At 42.6% G+C, this 24,455-nt stretch overlaps 1 protein-coding gene across 1 annotated transcript in view; it reads left to right on the plus strand.

The window, feature by feature from the left end:
• The window catches only part of GAB3 (GRB2 associated binding protein 3), a 289,515-nt gene that overhangs the window by 49,300 nt on the left and 215,760 nt on the right, over positions 1–24,455 (plus strand). The window contains exons 5-9 of the mRNA XM_081792630.1: positions 4,654–4,709; positions 5,160–5,379; positions 7,541–7,622; positions 8,790–8,892; positions 24,151–24,264. Of these exons, the coding sequence (XP_081648756.1) occupies positions 4,654–4,709; positions 5,160–5,379; positions 7,541–7,622; positions 8,790–8,892; positions 24,151–24,264 (575 nt within the window). The remainder of the gene's footprint in view (positions 1–4,653; positions 4,710–5,159; positions 5,380–7,540; positions 7,623–8,789; positions 8,893–24,150; positions 24,265–24,455) is intronic.

Raw genomic sequence — 24,455 nt, forward strand, 5'->3', positions numbered from 1 at the left:
TGATTACCGCAACTTCCCTTCAGATGGTTTGGGAAAATATATATATGCACGTACCCGTACACACAGAAAAAGTTTATTTACAGAATCTCTTATATAAACTCATGTGTTTGTTGTTTCTCGTGCTCTTTATTTCTTCCCGTGGTTTTGAGTTCCAACCTGTTGTCATTACCTGACTCTAGTATAGTGCCATTCTCTACTCCTGGGCTATTATCATCAAGTATGTTAGATCTTTCTACTTTATAGGCCCCAAAATAAGTTTTATGATTATTGTTTCATGCCACTGTCTGTTAAGTCAGTTAAAAGAAGAGAAAATTCTGTACTTCTGTCATCTTTCATATTTACCTACATGATTCTCTTTACCTGCACCCCTTAGTTCTTTGTAGAGTTGGTGCTACCACGTGCTGTCACGTCCTTTCGGCCTGCATAAGGCTGTTCCGTGAGTCTTTGTTTCTCCGGGAATGTTTCTATTTTGCCTCCACTTTTGCAATACAGTTGTGCTGCATGTAGAATTCTCGTTGGACAGATTTGTTTCTTTCAGCATTTTGAATATGTAATTCTACTACCTTCTGGCCTTCCGTTTGCCATGAGTAGTAGTTGGCTGTTAATCTCCTTGTGATTCTCTTGTACATAAAGAGCTGGTTTTCTCTCACTGTGTTCGAGGTGTCCCCCTTGCCTTTGATTTTCAGCAGTTTGGGACGTGTCTTGGTCTTGATGTGTTTGTATTTAGCATACTTGAATTTCGAGGCACTTTGGTGGACTCGTTCCTGAGATCAACGTGCAGTATTTCTGGCTGCTCTCCTTCTTTGTCCGCTGCTTACCGTGCCTGGCACTGCGATCCCTGTGCCCTAGAGGGACAGGCTTTTTATATGCTCGATCCAAATCAAGTTAGTCCCCTTTGGCAGCAAAGCCGGCGGTCTTCATGGCCCGCCCTGCCCTAGTAGAACACCTGCTGATTGGGCCAGTGAGGGGCTTGGGAACACCTCAAGCTAAAATGCCACAGACTCACGCTGTTCTTATGTGATGTCCAGGAGTTTTTCTTGAATAAGTGCTTTCCAGTTGTTGTGTGGTTTTGATGACTTTGAAGAGTCTTAAAATAGTTGTTGTTGTGGGTTTTTTAAAAAAATAAGTTTGTACAGTTTTATCATTGCTTTTTGGGGAATGGCTTTGCTGAGCTCTTCCCTCAAACAATTTAATAGTCCTACCTTCCTCTGATTGTTAATACTTTAGGATTTTTGCATTGATAATCACAAGTGATATTGACCTGGAATTTTCTGATTTGCTTTATCTTTATCAGGTCGAGCTACCAAAGTTATACTTGCCCCCTAAAAAGAATTAGAAATATGTTTTTATTTTTGCATGCTTCAGAACAATTTGTGTAGCATTGGTCTTTGAAAGTTTGGTAAAATTCTCTGTGGAAATCATGGAGTCCTGGTGCTTTTGGGAGGTAGCTCCATGGTCATTTTCTCTTTTATTCTATGGTGACTTATATGTGTAATATTTCTATTTCTATTTGGGTCACTTCTGGTATATTTTATTTTTCTAGGAAATTATCCAGTTCATTTAGATTTTAAAACATGTAGAAATTGGTGCAGAATTGTCTCTTGTGTTTCTTTTAATTTCCTCTGCTTCAACGATAATTTCCTCCTTTTTAGTTCTTATTCTGTATACTTAGGCACTGCTCCTTTATTGATTACATTGGCTAGTCGGTTGCCTTTTGGTAACTTTTTTCCCCAGAAAACAAAGATTTTGAATTTTTAAATAATATTTTAAGTACTCTCTGCACCCAGCATGGGGTTGAACTCACAACCCTGAGATCAAGATTCACCACTCCACCGACCGAGCTGGCCGGGCATCCCAAAGATTTTGACTCTTTAAAATTGTCTACTCTCTTTCTGCACTCTATTACTTTCTGCTTTTATCCCTATTTTGTAAATTATTTTGGTTTTCTCTGTTGTACTTTTTCTAGGTTTGAACTGGGTATTTGATTTGTTTTCATTCTGTCATTTTATCAATATAGCTGTTGTAATAGAATTTACCATTTTGGGTAGAATTGACCAGGTACTTGGCGGGCCCTTTCAGCATGTAGCATCAGGTGTTACTGTATTTGTGGACTTGTTCTTGGATTATAATTTTTAATTTTGGCACTATACCACTGTTTTGTTTTCCTTCTTCAAGGAATCTAATAATAAATGTGTACACTGCATCTTCTTGGCCTGTCTTCTAGTTCAGCCATTTTTTTCTGTGATTCTCTTTCTTTCCTTTTTAGTCTGTCAGTTGTTTTCTGGCATTTCTTTAATGGCACGTAATAAATTTTCAGTTGAATCTCTTCTTCCCTGGGAATCTTGTAACTTAGACTTCATTTCTGAGGTTGGTTTTATCTTTTCCTTCACTTTCTTTCCCAAGTACAAGCATGCAATTTCTATTTCTATTTTTGTCATCCATTTCTGTCCTTTGTTTTAAAGCGAAGTGTTAGGGCGTGCCTGGGTGGTGTAGTTGGTTGAACATCGGACTCTTGATTTTGGCTCAGGTCATGATTCCAGGGTCGTGGGATCGGGCCCCATGTCAGGCTCCATGCTGAGCGGAGCCTGCTTAAGATTCTGTCTCTCTCTCCCCCTGCCCTTCTCCCTCACTAGCACATGCACACACACTCTGTCTCTCTAAACAAATCAAAAAATTAAAAAAATAAAAATAAATAAAGTGTTGGAAATAAAACTGATATCTAATATTAGAGGAATACTCAAATTATGGTCCATCTGTAGAATGAAACACAATGCCAGTGATGAAAAGAATGAAGAAACTCTTTATAGTGTTTCTCTGCCCTGATCTCCAAGGTATTAAGTGAAAAAAACAAGTTGCAGAACAGTGAGTATGATATGCTACCATTTGTGTTAAAAAGGAATATATAAAGAAGTGTGTGTCTGCGCGCATATGTGTGTGTAGACATATATGTGTATACAGATGGTCCCTGACTTATGATGGTTCAATGTAGGATTTTTCAACTTTATGATGGTGCGAAAGCAATGTGCATTCAGTAGAAACTGTACTTAGAATTTTGAGTCTGGATCTTTGTCAGGCTGCTGGTATGTGGTACGATCCTCTTGTGCAGCTGGGCAGCAGCAGTCAAGAGGCTAAACAACCAATACACTTACAGTTGTGGAGTTTTTCGCTTTCGGTACAGTATTCAATAAATTACACGGAATAACCAACCCTTTATTAGCAAATAGGCTTCTGTGTTGGCCGACTTTGCCCAGCTGTAGGCGACTGTTCGTGTTCTGAGCATGTCGAAGACAGGCTAGGCTAAGCTGTAATGTTCAGTAGGTTAGGTGCAGTAAACACTTTTTGATTTAGGATATTTTCAATTTAGGGTGGCTTTATCAGGACATAAGCAATAAAGGAAGTCGAGAAAGATCTGCATAGGATGCATAACCTTAATTCCACTAATCTCCCTTCCACCTTCCTGAGCTGGGAATTATTTTTCACTTGAAGATGACAGGGACTCTTCAGTTTATTTTCCTGAGGCAACCGGACTTCATGCCTCCATGCTCTGGAACAGACAGCACTTCCCTGGCCCCCACTGGCTGAGAGCACTTATTGGACTTCTCCCATTACTCTATGGTCACTCATCTTCCTGCTCTTTGAATACTGGGCATTGTTTATAGTTTTGTAATTAAGCTTCTCTCAACACTTACAACTTAGATAAACCCATGCGGTCTTCTGGATGTGACTGCCATCTCTGAGCTGCTAATTCCCCAAATCATATCTCATTTGAGTCGAGGCCCATTTATCTTGTTGCCCTGCCTTCTGGACATGTCTTCTTTCCATCCGACAATTCTTCTAAATTTTTAAATTTTTTTTTTTTTTTCAACGTTTTTTATTTATTTTTGGGACAGAGAGACACAGAGCATGAACGGGGGAGGGGCAGAGAGAGAGGGAGACACAGAATCGGAAACAGGCTCCAGGCTCCGAGCCATCAGCCCAGAGCCTGACGCGGGGCTCGAACTCACGGACCGCGAGATCGTGACCTGGCTGAAGTCGGACGCTTAACCGACTGCGCCACCCAGGCGCCCCTCTTCTAAATTTTTATGTCACACTGTCATGTCCATCTGACAAGTTTCTAATCCTGGATTAATCCAAACTTTCCTCTTTCTCCAAGCCCATACCCAGGTGGCTGACCACCACTACAGGAAATCCTGGTCACCAGTTCCGGGATCACAGGTCTCCGGCGTGCCCTCGGTGCTGCTCCGCGGTGCCCTCGCTCGCCCGTTCCTCCCACCCACCCGCTCATCACAAGGGATCTTTTACACCTTCTCTCTTCAAACCCCTAGCTCTGTGTCCACCATCTGTCCTTGCCGAAGATTCATGTGGTCTATGCGGCAAGCGTTTGTTAACTCTCCGCTATATCTGTTCCTAATTCACAGACGGCACTCAAGCCATCATACAGAAACTTGGAAATCCGCTCTGATTTCCACCTGTTGGGGATCTGTGTTCTGACGGCCCAACTACCCTGAATAGTGAGCCTTGCGTGTAGAAACCGTGTCACACGCCTCTTCCCTCTGGAGCGGAGCAAAGGGCCCCGAGGTGCACAGGGACTCGGACCCTAGTTTCAATTGATACTGCCTTGCATTTCTCACCACCCTGGCTTGTTTCTTACAGCTGATGTAGAAGGCCAATCCTTAAAACACCGAGACAAGCGGCTTAGTTTAAATTTGGTAAGTTTGGCACTAGAATTCCTTTAAGCCTCGATTTTACCACAAGTTGCTTGACCAATATATGCTCCCTCGAAGTCTTTTGAGACTCAGCACTGAATCTCTGAGGACCCTTTCAGTCTTCCCTAAGGCTTCAACTTGTCTGAGAACGATTGCACTTCGTGTCCTATAAGGACCCTTCCAGTTCTAATACTCAGACACTTGTCTGCCTCGGGGTGTGGGACTTAAGGCATCACACTACACTGAGAGTGTTTGCGGAAATGCATAACCCTCTATCTTCCAGCAGCAAATCCAGGAGTGTCCTCACCTGCCTCATACAGTAGGAGCAGGGGCAGAGCCCAAGTTAGAGGCTTACCTGACTTTCTTAAGGAAGTTCAAAGTTATTCTCGGATACTTGCAACCCCCGTGCACGGCCTTGGCCGTGCTTCCCGACCTGCACCTGTTCTCTTGCAGCCATGCGGGTTCTCCCCGGTGTACCCCACAGCTTCAGCCAGTGCCGAAGATGGCTACGTGCCCATGGGCCCACAGGTGGCCACCTCTGCTCTTAGAACCCACTGCGGCCATGATGACTACATCCCCATGAGCCCAGGGAGCATCTCAAGCCCGCTGCCTGAGCTACCTGCAGACATGGAGCCTCCCCCAGTGAACAGAGATCTCAAGCCTCAGAGGAAACGTAAGCCACGTGAGCGGACCTGCTGTGCAGGGGAGGGGAGAAAGGTCCTAGGGGCCATGTGCAGAAGTTTCCTTCTTGACCGTCTCTGGGAAGAAAGCACTGGAGGAGCCGTCCCAGAGGCCTGGGAGGTGTAGGGGTGAGGAGCGATGGCTGGGATTGAACAGGAAGGGCTGGCAGACCTTGCCGCCCCAGACTGAGGAAAGGAGGCACGGGACTTAGGGCACTGTGGCCCTGCAAATGCAGCCTACGATGCCAAGTTCATTCCAGAGGGTCCATCTTTGTCTGCTTCCCTAACAAAGGCCTTTGCCACCCCAGACCGAGGAAAGTAGTCAAGAATGACTTTTCATCCGAATTGGTGAATGTCAGACCTGGTCGTATGCAGCTGATCACCCACTACCCTGTGCGTGCCCATCCACAGAGGTGTCCGGGAGCAGGGAGTCTGGATCCTCTGGGCACAGAGCTCCTTGAAGCTTCTGTGTTACTCCCAGGCAGCTCCCCTGGGCTGCAAACAGCACGGACAGAGAGGGAGAAAGAAGAAGAGGGAAGGAAAAGCAGGTCAAAGTAATGTGCTTACTTTATTCTCCCCCCACTGCCACCTGCCTAGTAGGTCTGGTGACTCCCAGGAACTCCCAGAATCTGGTCTGTTCCCACCTCTGTTTGCTCTTTGGAAATACTACCACTTCAGGTAGCCACGCCCCAACCTGGTCATTAAGTCCCCCTCCCATGCCTGGTCCTTCCAGCCTCACCCCTTCACTGGGCGGGGGGCGGGGGGGGGGGTGGGTGTGAAGATGAGGAAGCAGGTTCCTCAGTGGGTGGGAGGAGCACAGGTGAAAAGCAGCTGGAAGAAGGAGGATTATGAAGTCAGTACCACACAGGAGAGCAAATCCTGTCTTATGAGGTTCAGAGGAAATAATCCTTCATTCTGCTCAGAAATGATTTCACAAGGACCTGTAACGCTGAGGTAGATGTTGTTTCGTTTAATTAATTTTCTATAGCAATGCTATCCAACAGAAATTTTATGATGACAGAAATGTAGCTATTGAACCCTTGAAAAGTGGCCAGCGCAAGCGAAGAACTGAATTTTTATTGACTATATTCCCCATGCTGAATTTTAAATTTTATTTAATATTAATAAATATAAATTTAAATAGCCACATGTGACTGGTGGCTACCATATCGGACAGCATGGCTCATAGGACCTGGCGATCAGGCATGAACATGTCGTCTGGACTTAGGGTTCGGGAGCCAGTGGGTGGGTGTCCAGGTGGACCCCTGGACCAAGAGTTCAGGCTCTGACAGGTGTGGCTGCAGGGATAGACCCTGGGGCCCAACGGGGAGAGGGCAGGTGGAGAAGCCAGGAGGTGGCTGGTCGGTGAGGCTGATGCCAGGGAGTTATGGCCAGCAGGAGAGATCTTCACACCAGAGACTATGTGACTGTGACTCATATGTCCTTTCCAGCTCAGCAGCTTGCCCAGGTCAGAGGCTCCTGGGAAAGTGAGAAGTAGGAGTCGCTGTCCTGGGTTCTGACGATACGGAGGGGGCTTAAACAGTTTCCACCCATGCAGTCTAGTGGAGGAAACAAAGCAACCTGGTCAAGGCCATGGTAGAGGGATACATGCATGCCCATGATGTCTGGAGGCCAAAGAAGGCCTTTTTAAGCAGGGGACATTGACCTGAGATCTGAAGGTGACTAACCAGGCAGAGAGATGGGGAGGAATGTTCTAGGTAGAAAGACTATCAAGTAGACAATGGATGGGAGGTGGGGATAGAACCTGGGTGATCATCTCTGCCTGTAATAAGAAAGGTAAAATTTCCATTTTGGACACACCAAGTGTAAGGTAGATGTTTGGATCCCATAAGGTCAGAGACTTTCATCTGCTTTGCTCACACTGTGCCTCCAACACCTAGAACTATGCCTGATGTGCAGTGAGGTCTCAAATGCACACTGACTAAATGTATTGCCCCATTGCTACCTCTAGCTGTAATGTGAGCAGTGAGGAAGGAGAAGGGTAGGTCCGCAAAACTCCCCCTCATTGTCAGTACTGCTCGTTAGTAAATCTGGATTTGATGTGCTAAGTGGAATGTCTTCATTTTAGTCTCTAGATTCCATCCTTTCACTCCTGAGCACTTACCATACTGGATATCGTGTCTTCTCTCACAGCACGGCCACCCCCGCTGGACCTGAGCCACCTGTCCACCATCCGGGAACACACGTCTCTAACCAGGACCCGCACTGTGCCTTGGTACATCTTTGATTGCTCAAATGGACCTCAGCCAGCACAGGCGCTCCCAATTTTTGTGATGCATCTTTGATGAAATGTAGTTGAGGCCCACCTGGTCTAGTTTAAGTCAAAGGGGGATGGGGTTTGTTGTTACCATGAGCCAGAAGTATTGTGTAGATCACAAAGGAAGGAATATAACTGAATGTCCCAGGATGCTGGAGTCAGGAACTAGCTGTTGGGAACCCAGGGAACTCTCCCTCTCATGCGTTTGCTTCTCTCTCCGCATTTGCTCTTCTGTCTCTCTCTGGAGAGCTCTTGTCAGTGTGGCACATGCCTTATGGCCAAGGAGAGCTGTACCAGGCCTCGTGAGCTTACTTACACGCTACGAGTCCAGTACCAACAGAGACCGGCTCTTTTCCGACCCCAACTCACATTTCCGGGGAGAGGGAATTATACCGCCCCAGCCTGAGTGGAATCACCTGTGGCCCAGGGGGAGGGGCCAGCGGAACCGACGTGGCTTCCAGAAGCCCGACTTCGTGAACAGAATAGGAGAAGGGAGTTCTCAGAGAAAGAGATGGTTCATGGACCTGGCAGACAAAGCCCAAAATGTATCTGCACTCTCTCATCTCACCTGTTAGAGGTTGTATTTTCAGAGTCTGGAGCCTGGCCCGAGAGTTTCCCGGTTCACCCTGAATGCCACAGGATACAATCACTTAGCAAGGCAGAACTCTGCAGTGAGCTCTCTTTCCATTCATGCTGCACAGAGACACAGCCTGTGTTTCTGACTCGGGAGGAGGGTGAAAATTAATTTGCAGTCTTGTTCTGATTCCATCAGAGGGATGCCCACCGGTCATTACTTTTGCTGGCTACTCTGAAGGGAAGCAAGAGAATCACAAAGGAGCATGTTATTTTTGTTTGTGTTTTTTTTTTCCCCTAAGTGATATGATGCCTTGGTCTGTTTCTAGAAAGCTCGTGACCTGTGCCCCTTGAGAGTTGGGAGCCATTTGCCCCAGCATGGGACAGAACCTGGGCAGTCTCTTCTGCTTCAGGGACTGCTGTGGCCAGAAGGAAATTGTATCTGGAAGGGGGGCGGGGCTGCAAACGCCGCGGGGACCTCGTCAGTTCCTGGCTGGCTTTCAGAGCAGCTGTAAGACATTGCTTTGACCTCATCTATATTTTTGTTCTTAGCAATCGAACCAGATTTCTCTCTCCAGAAAGAAATGGTATTAATTCTGCAAGATTTTTTGCCAATTCTGTTTCCAGAGAAGAGGAAGAAAGCTACATCCACATGGTAATCCTCTGTTTCACACTCTTCATATGTTTCACCCCAATCTGTATTCTTACGAGTTCATTATAAAGGAAACACGTACTTCAGAAAGCCCCATGCAATCTTAAACCAATCACTTGAATGTAATCCCAGGTTACTGGCAACAAATCAGTTGGGGCTGGGTTTCTTCCCTGCGATAGTCAGCTCCTCATACCATTTCGAGGCCACGGTACTTCAAGGGTATCCAGGGTTGGGGCATGTGTAATGGGAAGATGGAAATGTCAGCAAGACTGTGATATCCAATTTGATGTCAATGACTTTGTTAAAAAATGTTTTAATGTTTATTTATTTATTTATTTATTTATTTATTTTTAATTTTTTTTTCAACGTTTTTTATTTATTTTTGGGACAGAGAGAGACAGAGCATGAAGGGGGGGGAGGGGCAGAGAGAGAGGGAGACACAGAATCGGAAACAGGCTCCAGGCTCCGAGCCATCAGCCCAGAGCCTGACGCGGGGCTCGAACTCACGGACCGCGAGATCGTGACCTGGCTGAAGTCGGACGCTTAACCGACTGCGCCACCCAGGCGCCCCAATGTTTATTTATTTTTGAAGAGAGACAGACAGAGCTCAAGCCAGGGAGGGGCAGAGAGAGAGGGAGACAGAGAATCCGAAGCAGGCTCCAGGCTCTGAGCCGTCAGCACAGAGCCCGACGCGGGGCTCGAATCCACAAACCGTGAGATCATGACATGAGCTGAAGTCGGACACTCAACTGACTGAGCCCCCCAGGCGCCCCTGATCTAATGACTTTGTAGCTCTCTGGATGTTCAGAGTCTAAGCTGTGGAAACTCACCTCTGTATTCCTTTCTAGCAGACCCCTGGTGGCCTGGCCCCGATTGCCTCTGAATATTTCTGAAAGATGAATCAGAGTCCCATTGGGAGGAAGTACAGTGTCCGGGACTGTGAATGTGTCTTAGTCTCTGGAGACTCAGATTATAGGGTCTTTGTGTAGACCTGAGTAGACAGAGACCTGCCATCTCTATCCTTTCATTCATTCATTCATTCATTCACTCACTCATCTCTCCCTCTTGCCCTCTGTTGTTACTTCTATTAGGAGGCACGTGAGCCAGAGAGGGTCTCCGTGAGGCCTGTGAAATAGTGAAAAGAGATCTTAGAAAAACAGTGTTCGAGGCACCGTGACTATATGTACTTTTGAGAAGGCAGTTCCGGCCCTCCTATGCATGAGGTTAATAGGAAGTAAAAATCTAAGAACCATAATCTCCAGGGAAGAAGTAATTAAATGCTTCATTTTGCCTTTCTATTTGATAAAACTTGTGCTGTTAAGTTCACTTAACCATATGCAGATGGAAAGTGACTCATATACAAATCTGCTGTGGTCTTCCCAATGTTTTTCACACTTAGTAATGGCCCTTGGGAAACTTGTAGAAGAAAACACTCCTCTAAAGGATACTGACCAGCTGTGCTCTGTCTCCAGAGAACAGAAAAGGGAAGTGAATCTATAACCTCATAGAAGCAAGCGCAGAGCCATTCCAGACACCAGTTCGTCCCTGATCTTTGAGGTTATGACAAAGAACAGTGTTTCATTTACGACCCTTGCTTGCCTAAGTTTATGATCGTTACTTAGTGACTGTCTGGGCACTACTAGGCAGTATGACACTGTAATGAAGAGCCCAGAACAGCTGCCGAGGGAGGTGGCTGTGGGGAGGCACCACATCAGTATGTTTAAGACCCTTCCCACTCCATTCCATCGTGCTTCTTCAACTGTGGTAAGACCATAATTTCAGATGACTTTGATTTGCATTATTTCACTTCTTCCACATAACAGTTCTACAGGACTCCTAGGGTTTGATTTTGATTTTGCACATAATCGTATGTGTTAATTTTTTTCTCTTTGAGAACAAGTTCTGATCGGAATGTAAAAATTTACATCAGGGGCTGAAATACAAAGTTTGTTTTATTAACATTGTGCATCCTTTGTTAGTCTCTTTAAATATTTGTGAAATTATAGAAAACTTAGAAGGATTAGCCTAATGTCAACTTAGGTGATCTCTTTCTTACAGGTTTTTCAAATTCTTTAATTTCAATAGTTTTGTAAGGCTTTTGTTTTTCTTTTTTTGAGAGAGAGAGCACAAGCAAGGGAGGGGCAGAGAGCAAGGGAGAGAGAGAATCCCAAGCAGGCTCTGCGCCATCAGCGCAGAGGCCAATGTGGGGCTTGAACCCATGAACCGTGAGATCAGGAGCTGAGCTGAGATCAAGAGTCGCATGCTTAACCAGTTGAGCCACCCAGACCCCCCTGTAAGGCTTTTTATAGTAGAATTATAGACTCCTAAATCTCACATTAAATGTTTCATTATGGACTTATAAGACTTTTAGTTTTAGATTATCTTACAGTGGCATTGACTTTCTCTCAGTGTTCAGTTTTATGAATTTTAATATATGTTATATGTCATATATAAATTAATCAAATATGAACAGGTAACAAATATATGTTATATATAAAGTCATAAAATATGAATTTTAACACATGTTCTATAATTTTTATATATATGGATATTAACATATATATTCAACATATATGTAACCACTGCCACAATCAGGACACAGGACAAGTTCAAGATACTCCGTCATGCTACTTCTGTAGAGTCACACCCTCCCACAACCCTAATCTCTGGCAACGACTGATGTGTTCTTCATCACTCTAGTTTTGTCTCTCGAAGAATGCCACAGAAGCTGAATCATATAGTACGCCATCTTTTGAGACCGGTTTCCTTCACTCAGCATAATGTCTTTGAGATTCACCCAAATCATAACGTGTGTCAGGAGTTCTTTCTGTTTTATTGCTGCGTAGTACTCAAGCGTATGGATGTGCCCCACTTTATCTACTTACCCATTGAAGGACATTTGGATAGTTTCAAGGTTTTTGACATTTATGAATAGAATTGTTGTAAACATTCTTTTTTTTAAAGTAACCTCCATGCCCAACATGGGGCTTGAATTCACGACCCCAAGATCAAGCGTTGCATGCTCTACCCACTGAGCCAGCCAGACGCTACACAAAAATTCTTTTACAAATTTTGTTTTTTGATTTTTTTTTACTATGGTAAAATATACATTCACATAAAATTTACCATTTTAACCACTTTTAGATGTAGAATTCAGCAGCGTTAAGCTATGTTCACAATGTTGTGCAACCATCACCACGATCTGTTTCCAGAACTTTTGCATCATCCCACACAGAATCTCTGTACCCATTAAACACTAACTCCCTAATCCGTGTCTACAAAGCCCCTGGTAACCTCTGTTCTACTTTCTGTCTTTGTGGATTTGCCTCTTCTAGGTGCCTCATAGAAGTGCAATCATACGATGGTTGTTCTTTTGTGTCTGCCTTCTTTCATTTATCTGTGTCTTCAGGTTTCATCCCTATTGTAGCATGTATCAGCATTTCATTCCTTTTTTAAAAATTGTTTTAAAAAACATTTTTTTTTCAATGTTTATTTTTGAGAGACACAGAGACTGAGCATGAGTAGGGAAGGGCAAAGAGAGAGGGAGACACAGAATTCAAAGCAGGATCCAGGCTCTGAGCTGTCAGCACAGAGCCTGACGTGGGGCTCGAACCCATGCACCGTGAGATCATGACCTGAGCCGAAGTCGGGCGCTTAACCGACTGAGCCACCCAGGCGCCCCTAAAAATTGTTTTAAGTTTGTTTATTTAGTTTGAGGGAGAACGAGCAAGCAGAGGAGGGGCAGAGAGAGAGATGGATAGAGAATCCCAAGCAGGCTCTGTGCTGTCAGTGCAGAGCCCGACATGGGGCTCGAACTCACGAACCATGAGATTGTGACTTAAGTTGAAATCAAGAAATCAAGAGTCAGACACTTAACCGACTGAACCACCCAGGTGCCCCTCATTCCTTTTTTAGGGCGAATACTCCATTGTATAGAGAGACCACAGTGTGTTTATCCATTCATCTGCTCATGGACATTTGGGTTGTTTCTACCTTTGGGCTATTACTGCTGCTGTGAACATTAGGGTACAAGTATCTGAGTCTTTGCTTTCAATTCTTTTGGATATACACCTAGAGGGGGAATTGTTGCATCCTATGGTAATTTACCTTTAACTCTTTGAGGAACCACCAAACTGTTTTCCACAGCAACCGAACCATTGGTTATTTCCACCAGCAATGCAAAAGGTTCTGATTTCTCTACGTCCTCACCAGTACTTGTTATTTTCCATGTTTGTTTGTTTCCAATTTTGGGCATCCTGCTGGGTATGAAGTGGTATTAACTCTTCCTTAAATGTTTGGTAGAATTCCCCTGGAAAGCCATCTGGCCCTGGACTCTTGGTTTTTGGCACATTGTTGATTACTCATTCGATTTCCTTACTGGTTATGGGTCTGTTCAAATTTTCTATTTCTTCCTGTTTCAGTTTTGGTAGTGTACATGTTTCTAGGAATTTGTCCATTTCTTCCAGATTGCCCATTTTATTGGCATATAATTGCACATAATATTCTCTTATTATTGTTTTTATTTCTGCTGTGTTGGTTGTGATCTCTTTCATTCTTGATTTTATTTATTTGGGTCCTTTCCTTTTTCTTTTTGATCAAACTGGCCAGTGGTTTTGATCAAACTGGCCAATTTTGTTAATTCTTTCAAAGAACCAGCTTCTGGTTTCATTGATCTGTTCTACTGTTTTTTTTGGTTTTGATAGCATTAATTTCTGCTCCAATCTTTATTATTTCCTGTCTTCTTCTGGTTTTGGGTTTTATTTGCTGTTCCTTTTCCAGCTCCTTAAGGCGTAAGGTTAGGTTGTGTATCTGAGATCTTTCTTCCTTCTTTAGGAAGGCCTGGATTGCTGTATACTTCCCTCTTATGACTGCCTTTGCTGCGTCCCAGAGGTTTTGGGTTGTGGTGTTATCATTTTCATTGACTTCCATATACTTTTTAATTACCTCTTTAACTTCTTGGTTAGCCCATTAATTCTTTAGTAGGATGTTCTTCAGTCTCCAAGTATTTGTTACCTTTCCAAATTTTTTCTTGTGGTTGGTTTCGAGTTTCATAGCGTTGTGGTCTGAAAATATGCACGGTATGATCTCAATTTTTTTGTACTTACTTAGGGCTGATTTGTGTCCCAGTATATGGTCTATTCTGGAGAATGTTTCATGTGCACTGGAGAAGAATGTATATTCTGCTGCTTTAGGATGAAGTGTTTTCAATACATCTGTTAAGTCCATCTGGTCCAGTGTGTCATTCAAAGCCATTGTTTCCTTGTTGATTTTTTGATTAGATGATCTGTCCATTGCTATGAGTGGGTGTTGAAGTCTCCTACTATTACGGTATTACTATCAATGAGTTTCTTTATGTTTATGATTAATTGATTTATATATTTGGGTGTTCCCACATTTGGCACATAAATGTTTACAATTGTTAGGTCTTCTTGGTCCATAGGCCCCTTGATCAAGATATAATGCCCTTCTGCATCTCTTGATAATAGTCTTTATTTTAAAGTCTAGACTGTCTGATATAAGTATGGCTACTCTGGCTTTCTTTTGTTGACCATTAGCATGATAGATGGTTCTCTATCCCCTTACTTTCAATCTGAAAGTGTCTTTAGGTCTAAAATGGGTCTCTTGTAAACAGCATATAGATGGACCTTGTTTTCTTATCCATTCTGTTACCGTATGTCTTTTGATTGGAGAATTGAGTCCACTGACGTTTAGAGTGAGTACTGAAAGATATGAATTTATTGCCATTATGATGCTTGTAGTGTTGGAGTTTCTGGTGGTATTCTCTGGTCCTTTCTAATCATTGTTGCTTTTGGTTTTATATATATATATATATATATATAATCTTTTCTCCCCTCAGAGAGTCCCCCTTAAAATTTCTTGCAGGGCTGGTTCAGTGGTCACAAACTCCTTTAATTTTTGTTTGTCTGGGAAACTTATTATGTCTCCTTCTATTTTGAATGACAGCCTTGCTGGATAAAGAATTCTTGGCTGCATATTTTTCTGATTCAGCACATTGGATATATCCTACCACTCCTTTCTGGCCTGCCAAGTTTCTGTGGATAGGTCTGCTGCAAACCTGATCTGTCTTCCCTTGTAGGTTAGGGACTTTTTTTTCCTTTGCTGCTTTCATGATTCTCTCCTTGCCTGAGAATTTTGTGAATTTGACTATGATATGCCTTGTTAATGGTCAGTTTTTATTAAATCTAATGGGGGTCCTCTGTGCTTCCTGGATTTTGATGTCTGTGTCTTTCCCCAGGTTAGGAAAGTTTTCTGCTATGATTTTCTCACGTAACCCTTCTACCCCTATTTCTTTCTCTTCCTCTTCTGGGACCCCTGTGATTCTGATGTTGTTCCTTTTTAATGAGTCACTGATTTCTCTAATTCTTGTATCCTGCTCTTTGGATTTAATCTCCCTCTTCTTTTATGCCTCCTTATTCTCTATAAGTTTGTCCTCTATATCGCTGATTCTCTGTTCTGCCTCCTCCATCCTTGCCGCCACTGCATCCATCCATGATTGCAGCTCAGTTATAGCATTTTTAATTTCATTCTATTTTTTACTTCTTTTATCTCTGCAGAAAGGGATTCTAATCTATTTTCGACTCCAGCTAGTATTCTTATCCTGATTCTAAATTCCAGTTCAGGCATCTTGCTTGTATCTGTGTTGGTTAAATCCCTGGCTGTCGTTTCTTCATGCTCTTTCTTTTGGGGTGAATTCCTTCATTTTGTCATTTTGAAGTGAGAAAAGGAATTAATGAGGTAGAAAAATTTTAAAAATATTAAAATTAAAAAATTAAACACACACACACACACACACACAAAATCGAATAAATGATGCTAGATCCTAGGTGTGTTTTGGTCTGGAGGTTGAAAGTGGTTTGACAGATTAGAGAAAAAATGGGTGGGAAAGGAAATCGTTTGAGAATTTGAAAAAATGAATACACTGAAGTAGACTAAAATGAGATGATGGGAGTAAAATAGAATTTGAGAAAATTTACACAAAAGTAAAGAATATAGTAGAAAAAAATTAAAAATATTTTTAATAAAAATCAAAAGTAAAAATGAATTTTTTCTCTTTCTGTATTCAAGAAAAAGAAAAGAAACGAAAAAGAGAAAAAAAAGGAAATCGTTTGAAAATTTGAAAAACTGAATACACTGTAGTAGACTAAAATGATAGAAGTAAAATAGAATTTGAAAAAGTACAGAAAAGCAAAAAATATAGTAAAAAAATTAAAGAAAAAATATTTTTAATGTAAATTGAAAGTAAAAATGAAGTTTTTCTCTTTCTGCATTCAAGAAAAAGAAAAGAAATGAAAAAAAAGAAAAAAGGAAATTGAAAATTTGAAAAAATGAATACACTGAGATAGACTAAAATAAAATGATGGAAGTAAAATAGAATTTGAAAAAATTTAAATATAAGTAAAAAATATAGTAAAAAATGAAGAAAAATATTTTTAATAAAAATTGAAAATAAAAATGAATTTTTTTCTTTCTGTATTCAAAAAAAAAGTGAAGAAAAAGGAAGAAAGAAAACTGAATAGATCGACCTGCTAACAGATTGAAATAGGACTGAAATTACTTTGTTTTGCCCTAGAAGTCAGACTATGTAGCACTTTATAGTCCATAAACTAAGTAGGCGGTGAGACTTGTGTTCTTGAAGAGCCAGGTTGGCCCAGTTGGGTGGGGCTCAGTGTAATGGCTCCCCTATCCACTAGATGGCGCTGCTAGCCTAGTGGGGTGGAGTGTTGCGGCGCTGGTAGGTGCTTACGCGCATGCGTGGGAGTGGTGAAAATGGCTTCACCCAGCTACCTGGTCTCTAGTGTCGGAGTTCTGTTCTCCCGGATCAGCAATCGTACACCGGTCCTGTCTTCAGCTTTCACCCACTCCCCGCTTTTTCACTCTTCGTGACCAAGCCCCAGGCAGTACCTCTCTCCCGAGTTTTGTCTCAGATGGGGCTGTTTTCCCTGGCCCCTTACTTCCGAAGGACTGCGGCTTTGAGGGGCCCCTCTGCTGGAGGGTCCCACCGAGCAATGGCCAAATGAGCAGTGGCCGAATGTCGTCTGCACCCTGGAATGCCCGCTGGACCCTGCTGCTGCCAGTGCCCTGAGACTGGGGCCAGGTGTCAGCCCGCCCCAGAGAAAGTTCGTGAGATAGTGTAGCAGCAGCGTTTCAGGGATTATGGAAAATCACAACACACATCTGGCACCAGGCTTCGCCCTTAACGACCTTGCCCCAGCACCAGCGAATGTGGCCATTTTCTGGGGTCTGCTGGGACCAGGTGGCTTCAACAGTCTCCACCAAATGTCCTTCCAACAGTGGAACTGCTCTTCTCCGTGTGGCCCGAGAACCTCCTGGACCCCACTCTGTTCCTGGGGATGCGCCCTTCCCACCAGAGCACCGCCAGGTATTGAGCTGTGGAGTTGCAGCCTTTGTGCTCCCCTTGTTTACAGTCTTAATGGAAATTAAACCCTCTCCTTTCTCCCTTTTTAGTTTAGTCCCTGCAGTTATTTCCAAGTTTCCACTTTCTCTCCAGCTGCTTTTGGGGAGGGGTGCTTTTCCCGTATTCTCCCCCCCCCCATCTCCATCCTCTCTCCGCCCGCAAAAGCACCTCCCTGCCCACCACCACTTCTCCCCAAGTTCACCTCTCTGTGCCGTATACCTGCTGAATTCTGTGGTTCAGGTTGTGCAGATTGCTGTGTTAATAATCAGATCAGTTTTCTAGGTGTGCAGGATGGTTTAGTGTTGGTCTGGCTGTATTTCATGGACGCGAGACACACAAAAAACTTCCATGCTGTTCCACCATCTTGGCTCCTCCTCCCATCAGATTTCTCTATAGTTAGGAGTTTGTTTCTTGGTTTGCCTCTTTCTTTTTTTCCTTTGTTCATTTGTTATGTTTCTTAAATTCCACGTATGAGGGAAATAATATGCTATTTGTCTTCTGACTGACTTCGCTTAGCATAATACTCTCTAGCTCCATCCAAGTTATTACAAATGGCAAGATTTCATTCATTTTGATGGTTGAGTAATATTCCACTGTATGTGTATACCACATTTTCTTTATCCGTTCACCTATCAATGGACACTTGGGTTGCGTCCATATCTTTGCTATTGTAAAGAATGTTGCAATAAAGATAGGAGTGCATATATCTTTTTGAACTAGTGTTTCTGTATTCTTTGGGTAAATGCCCAGTAGTGGAATTACAGGATCATATGGTAGTTCTATTTTTCACTTTTTCGGGAACCTCCATACTGTTTTCCAGAGTGGTTGCACCAGTTTTCATTCCCACCAACAGTGCACGAGGGTTCCTTTTTCTCCACATCCTCACCAACACTTGTTGTTTCTTGTGTTGTTGATTTTAGCCATTCTAACAGGTATGAGGTGATATCTCTCTCATTGCAGCTTTGATTTGCATTTCCCTGATGATGAGTGATGTTGAACATCTTTTCGTGTGTCAGCCATCTGGATGTCTTCTTTAGAGAAATGTCTGTTATGTCTTCTGCCCATTTTTAAATTGGGTTATTTGTTTTTTGGGTGTTGAGTTGTATATGTTCTTTATATATTTTGGATACTAACCCTTTATTGGATATGTCATTTGCAAATACCTTCTCCTATTCCATAGGTTGCCTTTTAGTTTTGTTTCCTTTGCTGCGCGGAAGCTTTTTATTTGGATGTAGTCCCAATAGTTTATTTTTTCTTTTATTTCCCTTGCCTCAGGAGACGTATCTAGAAAAATGTTGCTATGGTCAGTGTGAGAGGCATTACTGGCTGTTGATTAAGCCTAATTTATTGACTTTTCATTCAAGGATTGTTATCCTGTCTAAGAACAATATAATTGCCTAACCTACCAGGTAATTAGGGTTTTCACGTTTTCTTCTAAAAGTATTATGTTTTTAGGTTTTATATTATGGTCTATGATCCATGTTGAGGTATGAGGTATGAGATGGTGTTGACGATGGTTTTTTACATACAGATATCCAAATGTTCCACTACCATTTGTTGACAGGATGATCTTTTCTTCATTGAATTGCCTTTGCACTTTTTTAAAACTTCGGTCAGGCATATTTTTGTAGTCTTTATATTCTATTCCATTGATTTACGTGCCTATCATTTTGTCTATACCACAGACTTGATTACAGAAGATTTACAGTAAATCTTAAAATGGGAAGCATATTTTCTCCAATCTCATTCTTGCTTAAAAATCTTTTTTGTGGGGCGCCTAGGTGACTCAGTCAGTTGAGCGTGAGACTGTTGATTTCAGCTCAGGTCTTGATCCCAGGATTGTGGGATTGAGCCCCGAGGTGGGCTCTGCACTGAGCATGGAGCCTACTTAATATTCACTCTCTCTCCCTCTGCCCCTCTCCCCTGCTTGCACTCGTGCACACACACTCTCTCTCTCTCAAAATAAGAAAAAAATAATAAAAAAGCCTTAAAATGTTTTGTGTTATTCTGCTCCCTTTGCCTTTCCATATAAATATTAGAATAAGCTTTTCTTTACCTAACAAAACATCCTTATGTGATTTTGATTAGAATTGTGTTAAATCTATGAATAAATTTGAGCAGAATTGACACCTATATTATACTCAGTCTTCTAATTCATGAATATGGCATATCTGTCCATTTATTCAGATTTTTCAATTTTCTTTCCTCAAAACTTTATAATTTTAACATGTAGATCTTATCATGTTTTATCAGATTTCTACCTAAGTATCTCACTTCTTGGATCTATTGCAAATGGCATTTTTGTAATTTCAGCTTCCAATTGTTCACTGGTGGTATACACAAATGTTGTTTTTGATGTGTTGGCCTGTGTCCTGTGACCTTGTTAAATTCACTTATCAAAAATAGGAGGTTTTAACTTTCTTTAGATTCCCTGGGGTTTTCTGTTTACATGATCATCTCATCTGTAAATACAGTGCTTTATTCCTTCCTTTCCAATCTGTAGGCTCTTTCATTGTTTTACTTGCTTTATCACTAGCCTACGATGTCAGGTACAATGTGGAATACGAGTGGTGAGATGAATCTCCTTGTCTCCATTTCAGGAGGAAATCATTCAGTCTCTCACTATTGAGTTTGATTTTAGCTGCGGGTATTTTATCGATGGTCTTTATTAGGTTAAGGAAGCTACTTTCTAAGTTTTCTAAGAGTTGTTTTGTTTTTTTTTTTTATCATGAATGGATGCTGATATTCTCAAATGCTTTTCTACATTCATTGATGTGATCATTTAGTTTTCTTCTTTAGATTGTAAATATTGTGGACTACACCGATCTATTTTCGAATATTGAATCAGTCTGTATTCACAGAATAAATCCTATTTGCTCATGGTGTATTATTATTTTTATGTGTTGCTGGATTTGATTTGCTAATGTTTTGTTGAGGATTTTGTATCTATGTTTATGATAGATATTGATTCGCAGGTTTTTCATAGTGTCTTTGTCTTGTTTTGTTATCAAGGTAATGCTGTTTTCTGGAACAAATTGTGTAGAATTAGTGCTATTTATTCTTTAAGTTTTTTGATAAATTCATTAGTGAAACCATCTGGGTGGCTTCAATTTCTTTAATAGTTGTAGGACCATTAATATGACCTACATAATCTTGGATGAATTTAAGTTATTTGCCAGATGGTTTATATGTTTTACCTTTCACAGTTCGGTCTGCAATGAACTTGGAATTAACTTGCGTGTATGATTTGAGGTAGGAGTCAAGTTTCATTTTCCCCTGGTATGTTTCTCTAATTGATCTGGCACCATTATATTTAAAATTACTGTAATTTACCACTATTCTGCAGCGCCGTCTTCGCCATAGATCAAGTATCCATATGTGTGTGGGTCTTTTCATGGACTCTCACTTCTGTTCCGTTGGTCTACATGTCTATCTTTGGACAATACCACACTATGCTAGTTACTATAGCTTCATAAGTCTCCATATCTAGGAAAAGAAGTCCTCCTGCTTTGTTTACCTTCCTCAAGTTTTCTTTGGCTATTTTTGGCCCTTTCTATTCCCATGAAAATTTTAGAAACAACTCCTCAAATTCTACAAAAAATGAAATACTCTTCTTTGCAGGATGCGTGGTCAAAATGATTGAATCCAACATTTGAAATGGAACTACACTTCTTTTTTTTTTTTAATTTGGGAGAAGGAAGGCACAGAATACCAAAGGGTTCAGGAGTTGCCCGTGGCACCTACTTCCGGAAGTCAGGCTGAAAGGAAAGGAAAAGAAAGGGTAGTGGTCCAAAGTCCACCTAAGCAGCAGGTAAATCTCAAGATGCCCCTCCCTCACTGCATGGAGGTGGACCACTAGGAGTTCCCATCTCTATAGGAAGGGTGACGTGTAGTCTCTGGAGAGAGTAAAACAAGGTTTCTCTGCACTGCGGGGACATTAGACGCATTTGACCAAGGCCACTGTACTAAAAACAAGGTGATTAGCTAAATATGCATAATGGATATGACCATCATTCCTAAACCTGTTCCCCAGCCCCTCTGTTCCACAGTATTGACAACCAGACCTTCATAGTTAAGTCCTAGAGGTTGGGAGACAGTTCTCTGGGCTGTTTGAGCAGCCTGAGGCAAGACCTAGGTCCTGACATAAGGGGTTCGCCAAGAAAACCATCCAGTAGGATCCCACTGCGGTGAAACCCAGTTGACAAGCACCACCCATGTACTTAAAGCTTCCAGTCAACTTCTGGGTCTTTCACTCCTAAATATGAGCAGACCGTCAGTGATTTCATCACACACTCCAGGGAGGCTCTAGCATGAAGGCCAGAGACTAAAATGGATTGGAGGAAGCAAGCTATGCCAGAAGGGGAAATGTTTTTTAAAAATCTATTATTGCCTTCTTTTTTAAAGTTTTAAATTTTAATTCCACTCAGTTAACAGAGTGTTCTATTAGTCTTGGGTGTGCAATATAGGAATTCAGCACTTCCATACACCACCCAGTGTTCATCACAAGTGCCCTCCTTGATATTTTCTGAGAGATGAGCTATTACAACTATAAATCCAAAGAATCTATTAAGTCAATCGGGAACATTAACATATGAAAGGAGAAACTGCTGTGATTAACGCCTTAGATGCAGAACAGGTGTTTGGTAGAACCCGACCTCAATTCACATGCAGGAACTTGATCTGTGAACGGAAGTTGTGGTGGGAGAAAGGACAGCTCTCCAACTGGGTAAAAGCTACAGAAAAGGAGTGGGTTGTACCCCTGTTTCACCACCACATGTTAGAATCACCTCGGGCTAGATTCTTACTTAAGTGTGAAGGGCAAAACTTTATAGTTCTAGGAGAAAATATGGGGAAACACATTGTGACCTCAGCACGGGAAGGGTTCCTTAAAATACAAAAGAAGCCACTTGGGAAAAGAGTGATGTGTTACATTAAAAGTGGAAACTACTTGGGGCACCTGGGTGGCTCAGTTGGTTAGGTGTCCGACTTCGGCTCGGGTCATGATCTCGCAGTCTGAGGGTCTGAGCCCCTCCTTGGGCCCTGTGCTGACAGCTCGGAGCCTGGAGCCTGCTTTGGAGTCTGTGTCTCCCTCTCTCTCTGCCCCTCCCCAGTTCGCGCTCTGTCTCTGTCTCTCAAAAATAAATTTAAAAATGTTAAAAAAAAAAAAGTAGGAACTACCCGTCCTTAAAAAAATTCCATAAGAAGAAAGAAAGAACAACTATAGACTGATAGGCTATTTGTAACGCACATGACCTACAAATGATTACTCTCCAGGATCTAGGAGGAAGCATTGAGAAAAATTAGAAAAATGCAGGCACATCAATGAAAACATTAGCAAAACCAAAACAAACCTGAACAGACAATTCACGGAAGAGAAGAAAATAGATGACACTTAAACACATGAAAAAGTGTCCAGGGCACCTGGAGGGCTCAGTCGGTTTAGCATCTGACTCTTGATTTCAGCTCAGGTCATGATCTCACGGTTAATGGGTTGGAGCCCCGTGTTGGACTCTATGCTGACAGCTTGGATGGAGCCTGCTTGAGATCCTCTCTCTCCTTCTCTCTTTCTGCCTCTCCCCCAATCTCTCTCTGTATCTCTCAAAATAATCTCACAAAGTCTTAAGAAAAGGTGGCCAATTCATTAATTATCAAGGGCATTGGAAATCAAACCATGGTAAGATACCATTTTCCCCAGATCAGGTCAGGTCAGGAATACAAAAAGTCTGATATTGGGGCACCCAGCTGACTCAGTAAGGGGCATGCAACTCATGATCTCAGGGATGTGAATTCAGGCCCCACATTGGGTGTAAAGGTTACTTGGAAATCAAATCTTTTTTTAAAAGGACTCTGATATTACCAAGTATTGGCCAGGATGGAGTAGTAGTAGGTATGTGAGTTGGTATAACAAAGTAGCCTGTTTGGAAAATAGTTTGGCAATAGTGAAGTTGAAGATGACCACATCCTACAAGCCAGCAATTCTATTCCCAGGGACACATTCTAGAAATTCTTCCACAGTCACGCATGTGCTCGTGGCAGCATTGCTTGTAAGAGCCCCCAAACTGGACGCAACTCCAATGTATGTTGGAGGCGGGGTGGTTAAATGAGTCATGCAATGATGGAATGGTCTATCCAATGAGAAGGAAGGAAGGAAGGCTGGCGGGTGAGCATGCCTGGATGTGAAGTATGTAGTCTGGAGCAGACCCTGGAGTCAGCACACATACCTGCGATATGTTTCTACTGACAAAGGTTCAAAACAGGCAAAAGCACAGTGTGAGATTGAAGGATACTGACGCACTCATGAAACCATATTTAAAGAGGAAGAGATGGTAAAAATTCAGTCTCGTGCCTGATGGCTCGTGGGGAGCGAAGTTGGTCCGAGAAGGGGAGCGGGTGCTTCTGATGCCCGGGAGTCCATGGGTGTGTGTCGCACACGTCACACCGTTTGCATCTGTTTATTATAAAGTGTCTTCAGATGCATCTGAGATGCCTTTACTAGACTTGAATAAGTGTGCTTGATCTTTTCTGGATTTAGTCTCTAAGGTATTGTGCGCTTGTCAGGTCCTTAAAACAGACTCTTCTTGGGGGAGGTTTTGGGCAACCCCTCCATGGTGAGTAAAGGTGTAGCTTCACGTGAAGGCTGAATTGGCCGTGTTGTATTTCAAATGGTAGCTCTCACTCAGACATGCAGGCGGCTCCATGCAGGTGTCCTCAGACCACCTTGTGGTCTGATGGCAAGTGCTCAAGTGGGGACAGGACTCGCCCCGCTTTCCTTGGGCAGCCAGGCTGGATACCCTTAACCTGAGTCGCATGATGTTGCTTTCCAGAATCGCAGGACGGCCAAGTCCCTAAGCAGTGGTGCTCTGACCTGGACAAAGAAATTCAGCCTGGACTATTTAGCGCTAGACTTCAATTCTGCGTCACCAGCCCCTATACAGCAGGTAGGAAGGACTTGGTGTCTGAGGATTCCCAGGGGATTCCTTTTCTGTTTAGATTTTTCTGATGATTCAGCCATGCACGTTCTCTTTGGAAAGTCTTAAATGTACAGATGTGTGTGGGCATAGGAGGGGTCTGCTTAGGGCGGGAGTTAATAGCACGGTTTGGTTACACTCTGGGGAGGGGTGACAAGAGC

Source organism: Panthera onca, chromosome X, assembly GCF_046562875.1.
Source record: "Panthera onca isolate mPanOnc1 chromosome X, mPanOnc1 haplotype 2, whole genome shotgun sequence".
Classification (NCBI taxonomy): Eukaryota; Metazoa; Chordata; class Mammalia; order Carnivora; family Felidae; genus Panthera; species Panthera onca.